A 12,314-nucleotide genomic window follows, 5' to 3' on the forward strand; every position below is an offset into this window, starting at 1 on the left:
AGCTGCATAACAAATTTCCAAATCACCCATGATGTGTAACAGGTGAAAACACATGAGCTGTGTTATTTAGATTTGTTTAAGGGAACGTATAAAATGCCTAGACTCCAATAATTTGTTCAATATCAGATCTAGTTGGTTATCTTTAGAATAACAATTGGCAGCTAACTGCAATACAGTGGATGCTCAGGCTGCCAACGTGATCCGTGCGGGAGGCACATTCGCAACCCACAGCACCACGTCTGCGCATGTGTGGGTTGCGATTCGGTGTTTCTGCACATGCACAAAGCACAATTTGGTGCTTCTGTGCATGTGTGACCGCCGAAACCTGGAAGTAACCCGTTCTGTAACCTGAAAAAAAACAACCTGAAGTGTCTGTAACCCAAGGTTTGACTGTAATGAAAGTCTCAGGGCTGCATCGCGCAGTACAAAATTTGTTCCCAGAAGGCTGTTTAATGAAGAGAACAATGCTATTGTTGGTATTTCACAGATTGACATTCACAGCTTCCCTCCCCATGTCCACAACAAAAACAAACAAGCCATCAGCATATGTAGTAATCAGATTATCACATCATTTACAGACTAGTCACACAATATTTTTTTCAGAGGTGCCTTCTGCCTAGGAATTCTGTAAACATGTGAGGAGAGTCAGAATCTACAAGGGGTGGAAGCTTTCATCAGTGACAGCTATTTTTAGTCACCTATATACAAACCCAAATTGCTGCTAAGAAGGGTAAACAACATAGTAAATTCATGGCTATTTTTAGAAAAAGGTATTTAGCCTTGCACTTTGACATATGTATCATCTGACATATATTTAGTACCTTTCACTAGCAATAATCCATTCGCCAAACCCGTGTGCTGGCATTGATATCAGCATGTGATACCAGAGTGGTTTAAGGATTCATGCCTCCTACCAAGAAACATTATTATCTATAAATGACAGGCAAGAGCCCAATACAACTGGTACATAAAACTCCAAATATATTAATGTACTCTAGATTGCAGTAAGTATCTGTGAACAAGCCCCTTTAAAAACTCTCTCCTTATTTACCGGTAATATTTACACTAGACAGCTCAGTTGGTTAGAACATGGTGCCAATAACACCAAGGTCGCAGGTTCGATTCCCATGTGGGACAGCTGCACATTCCTGCATTGCAAAGAAGTAGATGATCCTCAGGGTCAATTCCAGCACTACAATTATTTGATTCTTACTATAAGTACAAAAGAATAAATCTGCTTAGCAGGCGAGAGAGTGGATTTTCATACAGCTATTTAAAATAAAAAATCGTATTGATTCGTATTTGAGGCCAAAAATAAAGCAAATCAGGCAACTTCTCTCAATACTTAACCACCAAAAGCACTTCTGTCTAGCATGGGGAGGGATTTTAACTGAGCTCAAGATAAGGAAGGAAGGGTTAACTTTCATGGAAAACTCACGCAAATAGGCTTGTGTCTGAATACACCCCCAACTTCTGAGCACAATTAGCGGCTGTGGAATACTGCCTGTGCCAGACTGCTGGAAAAGCGAAATGGATATCCAGAGGGGAAGGAGTATCCTGGAAAAAGGCATGGATGACTGAAACTTTGTACAGGAGACCTCTCCACAATGCAACATTTTGTTATAGATCCCAAATGTGCTTATATATTACACACTATGATTTATGGTGTATGCTGTTTGGGATTTTTAAGAAATATTTCAGAACACTGAATATTTCAGTCCCACCACCCATCTAACAAAGATTATATAACACACACACATTTTGTGTGTGTGTGTTATAAAGTCACACACACCTTGAAACTCACAGGCCATTCAAATTTTACAGGCATGATTAAAAGGAGTATTAGCTCACAGCTGACTGGAATGCTGAACTCCAGCTGGACACCAGCCAACTGGGACTCATGGTAACCATTGTGTTTTTAAAGATCCATTTTAAAAGAGTCATTAATATTCTCCTCAGGACTTCAAATGCATGGCAAGTAATCAAACTTGGCAACAAACCTATGGAAGATGGTGTTACTTTCTACTTTCAGCCAACTCGCTTTCTTGAGCAGATTTGAAGGGTTAAGGCCCAACACTTGTTTTCATGCATCAGGAGAATAGTTGTTAAATATGTCTGCCTCTCTGCCTTCACCATTCATATTTAAAACTTGACAGATTCTGGCCCATGTTATTTAACATCTTCTGCATTGAACGGGAAGAATAATTCAAGGTGTTCATTGTCATCTATATGCAGGTGACGCGTAGCACTTTTACACTTTTCAACCTAATACAAAGGAAGCTGTTGAGGTTCTGAACTGAAGCCTGGAGAAATTAATGAGCTGGATGAGCACTAAGAAACAGAAGGTGAATCCACACAAGACACACATGCTCCTGATCAGGAGGGAGATGGCTTTGGAACAAGAATTCTGCCTGGTTTGAATGAGAATGCACACACATAAACACATCTTGAAAAATCAGGTTCACATTTGAAAGTGTTCCTAGACTCCGTTTTCTATCTGGATGACCTGGTGGCAAAAGTGGCCAGTTCCAAGAGAGTCAGACCAATTAAGAAGAAAGAGAGCCTTGGTTAAATCAAGATCAGATTAGTGCAATGTGCTCTAAATGGGGCTACTTTAGAAAAACCTTTAGAAGATACACTTTATCCAGAATGCAGCAGCAAGCTCATCTATAGGACCACGTTACGCCTGCAACCTCTGTGCCCACTGCCATTTTTTCCAGACACAACTCAAAACTTTGACAATTACCTTCAGATAGCTGAATGATTACCCATACCATCCTGTTTGTTCCCTAATATCTGGAGAGGTCCTTCTGTGCCATGTAGCTGTTTTAATGGCTGCATCCATATTGTGGGACATTTTGCTGCATAAAGTGTGGATGTCCCCTCTCAGGCTGTCTTTTGGCAGTAGGGAAAGACATTATTATTTAGATATGCGTTTACTCAAGTATCTGCTATAAATAATCATGGTTTATCAATGCCTTTTATTATATTTTATGATATTGTTGATTCTGAATTACAGCAAGCCACTCTAGTGGGATAGAATTTCTGTGGGAGTATCACAAGAGGACTCTGGTACACCAAGGAGATCAAAATGGAATCTATAAGCTATACCTGAGCTACAATTTTTAACAGCATGCCATGATCAAAAGTGGAGGAGGGGTTCTCCCCCTCCCAAAGTGACTTAGAAACTTTTTTTGTATTCAGAGGATGGCGTGGAGGGTTGTAGTAATATTACTCATGACAAAGGATGCTGCTGAGCAGGGAAGATTAGCTACTCCGGTGGTCCAGAGTGTCCCATTACAACCCACTGGGGGGGGGGAGATGCTGTGTGACAACTTAATCTACTACTCCTTACAGTGTACAGACATCTGGCTCAGCCTGTATAGACATAATTCGACAGAAGCAACAGAGAAGGCAGAAGTTATCATCAAACACACACATTTACTATCCTCTGCATTGTCGTTTGAATTATTATTAGGTTAAAATGTGACCTCTTAAGTTTTTATCTACACAAGAATTTTATTCTCCATTTGCAGCAATCTCTTTGTGTTATAAATTACCATGAACCTAGCCTTTTTATTTGGATACACACACAAAGGAAGATAAAAAAAGGAATACAGAGTCTGGATAAATTTGTCTCCTACAGCTGTCCAGGAAGAGATGCTAAAAATGATGGTTTATCCAGATGCCCTGCAAAATCTAGGGGAAGCAGTCTTCAAAATAATGCGACAAACTTATCTGGCTCACCAGGAGAATACAAATGCCTTGTTAGGTTACTACATCCCACAAACTAGCCAGCTGTGAAGGAAACAGCCTGGTGACAAACCATACCAGGAAAGCAGGTCAGGATTTCCTGCTGTAATAGAGCCTGCTACTCAAAGAGAAGCTAAAAAGAGGGTCAAGCTGCAAAAAGGTTTTCTCCTAAAAGCTATGTCATAAATTGATAATAAGTAGCAGCCTAGAATTGGATTTCCATTCCACAGCATTTTCGATTTTGTGCCAACCTTATACTACCCAAATTACCTTGGTAATCAAATTTTCCATTACCTTTGCACTACAGGTGCAAACATACAGCTTTAGCTTCTGAGTGGCAAGTAATTCCTTCCTAAACCCAAGGTTTTTGTATGCAGCCCAAAAGCTTCCATTGAAATGCTGATAATCTCATGGACATCTTTTAAAAGGCTCAAGCCATCACAGATTTGAATATATGAAGGTCAAGTTTCTAATATGAGGATTAATGCCAACCAGGATGCTTGTGACATATTTATACAGAAGTTATTTCAGATTGCTCCGATTCTCATTCATACGCAAAGTCACCAACAATTTTAAAAAGGAAAATATCACTGAATAGAAACACTGGAACTACATTAGGAGCAATATGGGCTAACAATCTGCATAACAATCTACTCTTGCAGTTCTAACACACTTCTCTGTTTCACTATGGACTAGCATAATAGTTGTTCACTAGAGAGTGGGTTTCAAGGCTGTGATTAAGAAACTCACAAATAAACTGCTTAATGTATTTGTATCTCTCAATAATGTTTCCATATATTCCTCATGTGCGCACACAAACACAAAACAAAACAAAACACCATTGCTTTGGTGAAAGAAAGTAGACCAGAACATTCATAGGTAATTTTTGTTGACCAAAAGGGCTTGGTGGGAGAGAAGATGAACAAACTATCTGCCAATTTTTAGTAAAGTAATCACAAGACTCTATTTTCTTTCATTCACTTCTGTTTATTGTTTGTTTACATGCGTATGCAGTGGCAGCGGGTAGCATTTTGACATGGTAGAGCTGCAATGCTTAACCTTGCTTTGTTTAAACTTTAGGAAAGAGTGCCAGTACACATGTGCTAAGTGCTACTGACTTCTCCTCGCTTAATAATAATAATAATAATAATAATAATAATAATAATAATAATAATAAAATTCACCCTAATGTCTCAAAGCGAGTTACAACATTAAAAGACAATTGGAGCTACACTTCTATGCACAGCTAGATGGGAAGAAGCTGGCTGAGGCTGATGGGACATTGAAATGAACGAAGAAGTTCATTAAATCCTACAACCTGCAGCAGCACACAAGATAAGCAAACCAACGCTGTGGAAAATACTGGCTGCTTTCAGGCTAATCCTTAGCAACTAGTGAATTTACAATATTCAGCAGGCAAGGGAACTAATTGGATATTGATGAGTTTCTATGCTGAAATATTAAATATCATCACACGTCATTGAAGGAACTTGCATTGCAAGAGAAAGAAGCTTCACTGCTCATTTTTCTAGAGAGTACAAAAAATAGCTTTTAGAGACTCTTCCCTCATCATAACAGCATCCTCTTCTATTTTTGAAGCACTGTCCGGAGTTCTAAGCTATAACTTCACAAAGGACAAAGTCCGCAAGGCAATAAAAATCTGAAACACAATTAATTCCTTGTTTGACTATCTTCAGAAAAGGATAAGTGATAGCAGCACAGAACCCCAAACAGATGACTGACATTACCAGATAACAATTAGCTTAGGTTAATGGGTAACACTTTGTCAGGCTCCTACAAATGTCAATACAGCACATCAATAGCTATAAAATACCCAAGGGAATGGTTAATATCACTCTAAGGCAAACTGTCTTATTGAGGAAAAAGATGGACCGGCTGATCAAGTCATTACTACTAGTCATGCTTCTGAACACTGGTTGTGGAAACCACAGAAGGGGAGAGTGTTCTTTTACTCAGATCCTGCTTGTGAGTTTCCCATAGGCTTCTGGTTGGCCACTGTGAGAACAGGAGGCAGGACTAGATGGCCATTAGCCTGACCCAGCAGGCTCTTCTTCCGTTCTAATTATCTTTACCATCCCCCAAAATTAGGAAGCAAAACAACAAACTCCAGATTAACGTGGAAAATGCAGAGCTTAGGCCTTACTTTGCTTTGGCTATTTATTGTGTTCAGTTTTACAAAACATGGATCTGAAGTGAATGTTGAAGTATCACTACTTGATGTATCATCAAGTGACTTTATTACTGTTCAGGCTGCAATCCTGTAGCCACTATAGAAGTCAATAGGACTTACTTCCAAGTCAATACATACAAGATTACGCAGTCAGTTTAATTTTGCTGTGCAAGTGGACTTACACAGTTGTACCTTGGTTGACGAACACCTTGCAACTTGAACATTTTGGCTCCCGAATGCCGCAAACCCAGAAGTGAGTGTTCCGGTTTGCAAACATTCTTTGGAACCCGAACATCCGACACAGCTTCCGCAGTTTCCTTCAGCCAATCGGAAGCCATGCCTTGGTTTCCGAACGTTTTAGAAGTTGAATGGACTTCCGTAATGGATTCCATTTGACTTCCGAAGTACCACTGTACTTACCAAACATTGGCTATTACACATAAAAACTTACCAAGTCACCAAATACCACACACACACACACACACACACACACACACACCATAAAGTAACACACACCATACAGGAACCTAACATGTCCCTAGCCACCCAAACATTGTTTGAATCATCTCTCTCACTTTCCCTCACCACAAACTAACTTTTCAGAAATGAAACATTTTTACATAATCATGCTTAAAATAAGCAGGGAAGGAGAGAAACACTACATCTGAGAAGATAGTTTCACCAAAAAAGGATTGATATTATATTTCCTACAATATGTATTCTGAGAAAATGAAAGAACAAGTTTTCTTAAGAGAAAAACAATACCGACCTTCATTCCTGGATAAGGTTTCTTTACCCTCTGGTGTTTTATCTGGCATCTCAGCCGAGACCAATTCAGTGAAACCTGAGGGACATAAAGAAAGAAAACTGTTCTCATACCAAAGCCAGCAGGGGAAAACTTTTCTATAAGTTCCGGATACTGTTACAAGCTAATTCACACACATCCTATAAAACACTTCAGCAAAAGGGCAAACAAAGCTAACAAATTAATATATGTGAGCACAAAGAATTCGCTGACCCTATCATGTGTCATTGAGCTTGAGTAAAGTACCAACAGTTTGGGGAAACATTTCCTTTAAAGCAGGAATAGGGAACCTGAGGCCTCTAGACCAATTGTCTGACTACAACTCCCATCATCCCTGACCAGTCCCAGCACCAGCCCAGAGCCTGACCACTTGCCATGCTGGCTGGGAATGGTGGTAGTTGGAGTCCCAAGAACAACAGGAGCTCCACAGATTAGCCATCCTTGTTTAAGGAATACACAGGCCCATATAATTGAAAAGGGTTTTTTTTTGGGGGGGGGAGTTAACTTAAAAATTCATCAGAGAAGTCCTACTAGTGAACCCTAGCCAGTGAATCAAAGATGAATGAAAATATCTGGCAAACCCCTTAGGGCAGGCATAGGCAAACTCGGGCCCTCCAGATGTTTGGGACTACAATTCCCATCATCCCTGACCACTGGTCCTTGAAGGCTTTAGGGCCTTCAAGTAAAAACAGTAAAATCATTTTTGAAAAATAAAGCACACACCTCTCCATTCTCTGTCCAGCTAAGTAAATCCCGCCAAGTTCAATAGGAATTGTTCTCGTTTGCACAGCATCAACCTCAAGACATCCAGAGGAATACCAAGCAGAATAATTTAATCCCAGCCATTTCCCCACTATTTGCTTCACTGTGAAAATATATTATAACCTCGCTTTATCAGATATCAGGGTGATGTACAAAATAAGGCCAAAAATACTAATGAGACCATAGATACAACCATAAAACAGAAGCAAATGTCAGTGCATATCCCTCAGGGTCAATTTAATATAATTCTCTCTGGCCACACCACTTAACATTTTGGCAGCCACGTTCTGCATTAGCTAAGGCTTCTGGATCTATATCAGGATCTGCTGCCCCTGTGGATCCTGCTGCCTGAGGTGGTCACCTCACCTTGTCTCATGCGTGGGCCAGCCCTGCTTCTGGGTCACCTTCAAAGGGTGGCCCCACTTACAATGCATTGCAACAACCCAGTTCAGAACATGGACTGCCAGGGCCAGTCTATCCCTGTCTGGGAACCACCTGAAGCTGGTAAAAGACACTCTGAGCCACCAAGGCCACCTGGTCCTCAAGTAGCATAGCTGGAGCACCTCCTCTCTCAGAGACAGTGAAACCTGAGACAAGAGTACCACCTGTTCAATGAGTCTCAAACTTAATGGGATTCAACTTCAGCTTTCTGTTCCTCATACTGCCCATACAACTGGAACCCAAACACAGTCAATTTAAGGGGGGAGCAGGGTGCTGCACTATTGAAAATTACCTTTCTCTCTGTTCCACTGATAAGATTCCTTCTGTAAGTGGACAGTCACCAGTAAGAGTTTTGCCTCTGGTATAAGGACATAATTGGTGTCTTCAAGCTAATAACGAAACCTCACCCCAGCCCCAACCAACCAGAAATACTTCATAAATTCAATTACTTAAAATGGATTAATATTTGTTTCATCAATCAAACCGCAGAGGAAGGTTTCTATTTCCACACATTTCTGGGAATAAGCCCTACAGAACAAAATGAGACGCATAGCATTGTACGGTAAGTGATCATTTTGGATTTTTAGCAGTAGAATGGGAAAAGCCGAATGAGTATGTTATGTTGGGTTTGTGTTTTTTTAACTTAAGTGGCCTATTAAGTATCATGAAACCTTAGAACACCATCTTCACCCTTGCCAACTTCCATGACTAATTTTAGAGAGATGTGAAAACAATGTCAAGTAGCAATTTGCTCAAACTTCAATTAATCTTTCTTTGCTAACAGTACACTACTTGGCCATGAAAGCATCATGTTACAAGAAGCACTCAGTCACAACAGAACTGAAGTGATTTATTAAAAAACTTCCCTGCTTGTATGCTACCACAAGAATGAGCTGTGCTAGTTAATATCGTATTGGCTAGACACACTTCAGGACTGCATTGTTGCATTAGTTTTGCTGGTTATAAAGCTAGCACTTCTGTCCTGATTTCTAATGTTCCTTTTACATTGCAGGTTGTGTAATGGAACTGTGGCTTTTTGAATGATATACTGCTTTGCTGTGCTAAAGTTTAAAGGGCAGAAAATATAATTATTAAAACAATGTGAATTGCTTATTTCCCCCAACTATTGTGGTCCTTAAGCCTAAGATTCCAAAAGCCTACCCGGGGCGGGGAGGGGGGGACACATGCAAGAGAATGAACTTGAAGATGAATGAGAAATCATTAGAAGTTCAACGCTGATACAGACTTAATTTGCATTTTGTTCACCCAGCAATTATGGAAAAGGCTTCTACAGGGCCAGCATACCCACAAGGCAGAGTGAAGCACACGTCTTAGGCGGTGCTTTTTTCTAGAAAAATAGGTGCCTGTATTCACCATGAAGTTGTTAGAGTAAGTGCCACACTGTATAACAACAACAAAAAGAGGTGCCTATACTACATACCATTGAGTACCCCCCGAAAAAACTGACACACCGGTCTTAGGTGACAGAATTCCCTGAGATGGCACCACTGCAAGCACCCTGCCTGCCCCACCACAGCTAGAGTCGTAATGCAGGCATCAGCACTGATTTCCGCTGAATTTTTGCGAGATCTTGCCAAAATTTCATGAGACCGTGCCGGAATCTGCCATTAGTGCTGCTTTGTACCGCTACAGCACAACTTAGGGAAGAGAGGCTTTGGTGAAGGCAGCATGGCACAGGAGCGCCACCATGTCAGGGCAGCACTCTCATTTCATCTCAAGTGGCAAAATGGGATGCACCGCCCCTGGACTTCTAGGTGTAGTTCAAAGATCACTCAACTAATTCAGTGAACTTTGTTAAACCAAACTACTTCATTCCAAGCACTTCACAGAAATATCAAAACTGTGTTTTTATGATTACATATGCTAAGGCATCATATTCTTAACAACTCTTAACTCGATTTGACTGGTTAAGAAAAGAATCCTCCATTATCATGAACACACAAATAATTAGTAGGGACCATGATTAGCATATAATGACAGAGACACTGGTATTTTATACTGAAATGACTTTGGTTTGTTATATTCTCAGTCTAAATGGGATCTGCCCTGTCTAATCTCTACATCTCTAATATCCCTTTATTTTCTTCAGACTAAACTACATAATAATAATAATAATAATAATAATAATAATAATAATAATAATAATTTATTATTTGTACCCCGCCCATCTGGCTGGGTTTCCCCAGCCACTCTGGGCGGCTTCCATAGAAACCAAAAATACACTAAAATATCACAGATTAAAAACTTCCCTGAACAGGGCTGCCTTAAGATGTCTTCTGAATGTCAGAAGCTATAGCTATGTTATACAATAGCTATTATGTATAACATAGGATATGCTTCCCCCTGCCCCCCCCCCCGTCTACTGATAATTGAGAATGGATGCATATACAAAGGTGAACAAATATCCAAATCAAATCTGAGTTCACCACGTCACATGCTGGTTTGTAGAGCAGTTATCGACAAGCTGCCTATGAAGTCACATAGCCTTTGTCACTAGAGGGAGTCCTGATCACACAGCATGTTCGGTAAGGCAAAACAAAAGGAATGAAAGGATGAGGAAAACTGCCAGAAAAAAAGATTGCAGGCACCTTTGAATGTTTCTACAGATTTCATCGTAAGAAATGTTCAAACAAAACATGCCTATTGAACACACACCGAGAAACACACACACTCCCATCCACCAGCATGGCTAAAAGTCAGGTGGGATGGGAGTTCTTGCCCAGGAACACCTGCAGGGCCGCAGGTGAGTCACACCTGCTGTAAAGGCTGCAGAGACAGGGCAAAACAAACCATTACGTAGCAGACAAGTACACTACACTAGTCTTTTGGTAGCTTTTTCTTTTTTTCTAAGCAGATAATGGATTCTACAAAATATAGCGGGAAAAGTTCTAAACTCTTTCCCCTGGGGGTCACTCTGATCGATAGGAGGAAAAGATATTCCACAACAGATAATGGGTGTAATGAATAAAAAAGTTTCCAATGTAAGCACATGAAAAATAATTATGTGGGCAGTCCAAATGCATAAGATTTGAATGTTTAGCCAGCCTGACCCATTCCAGTGGATGTTTCAATTTAAGGTCTCACATTAAATGCAAGGGAGCTTACTGAGAGATGCTGATACACGGAAAAACACTCACTCTGAAGACAATTTAAAGACCTGCAGCACACAAACAACTGAACTTTACACAAAGGCAAAATTTTACAACTATAATTTGTATTGGCAAGGAGAGAACGAGGAAATGGGGTAATGTTTGGCTTGGCATTCCTGATGGTTATGCATGAGCAAAAGTCTATTTAAACCTTGCGAGCAAATCATTGTAACATTGCAATGTGGCAATGCTGCTGACTCATTAATTCTACCTAACAACCTAAGGCAGTTAACACTTTTGTTATCCCAATGAAGTCAGCATAAATAGCCTTTTAATAATCTTCCAAGGTTATTATACTCAGTCCAACCTATTTTCTTTGAACCAAAGCAGAAAGTTTAATTTCAGTTTGCTGAACTTATAGCATTCAGTCCAGGAGCAGATCTGCAGGTAGAAATATGAAATGCATCCTGGAAGATTATTATATATTTTTTAAAATAATATTTATTAAAAGTTTAACAATTACAAAAAAAGAGAAAACAAAGAGACAATAAAAAGTTACAATACATCAAAAAATAAAATAAAAAGCAGAATAAAAAAACAAAAACATTTAAAAACAAAAACATTTAAAAACACATCCAGTATTTCCATTTCTTTGTCTTTCATTTACCTGTTTCATCGACCTCCTCACACCTCCCTTTTTTGTATTCTAATTCAATTTAGCTATTTCAGCAAATCCTTTCCATCTTACTCAATTTTTGTTCTATAATTTACCTTATCCCAGTCTGACCTTAAATTTTACACTTTGGCCCATTAACACTCCATTTTTACTTAATTCTTTATAACATTTCTGCTAAAACCATGTAGCTTCATTCCAGCATCCTTCTAACATTCATTAATTTTGCTATATTTTTGTAAATATACTTTAAATTTTTTCCAATGTTCTTCCACCGACTCTTCTCCCTGGTCTCGGATTCTGCCAGTCATTTCCACCAGTTCCATGTAGTCCATCAGCTTCATCTGCCATTCTTCCCTGGTGGGTAGATCTTGTGTCTTCCAGTGCTTTGTGATAAGTATTCTTGCTGCTGTTGTGGCATACATGAAAAAAGTTCTATCCTTCTTTGGCACCAATTGGCCGACCATGCCCAGGAGAAAGGCCTCTGGTTTCTTCAGGAAGGTATATTTATATACCTTTTTCATTTCATTATAGATCATCTCCCAGAATGCCTTAATCTTTGGGCATGTCCACCAAAGG

At 39.7% G+C, this 12,314-nt stretch overlaps 1 protein-coding gene across 4 annotated transcripts in view; it reads right to left on the reverse strand.

Annotated features, from left to right (window-relative positions):
• Positions 1–12,314, reverse strand: part of PLEKHG1 (pleckstrin homology and RhoGEF domain containing G1) — a 101,258-nt gene that overhangs the window by 64,824 nt on the left and 24,120 nt on the right. For all 4 annotated transcript variants that reach the window (XM_082215193.1, XM_082215194.1, XM_082215195.1 and 1 more), the window contains one exon: positions 6,714–6,788. In XM_082215193.1, coding sequence (XP_082071319.1) covers positions 6,714–6,762 — 49 coding nt within the window. In that variant the 5' untranslated portion in view covers positions 6,763–6,788. Of the gene's footprint in view, positions 1–6,713; positions 6,789–12,314 lie in introns of those variants that run through there.

This window comes from Podarcis vaucheri (genome assembly GCF_965113315.1).
Source record: "Podarcis vaucheri genome assembly, chromosome: 3".
NCBI lineage: Eukaryota > Metazoa > Chordata > Lepidosauria > Squamata > Lacertidae > Podarcis > Podarcis vaucheri.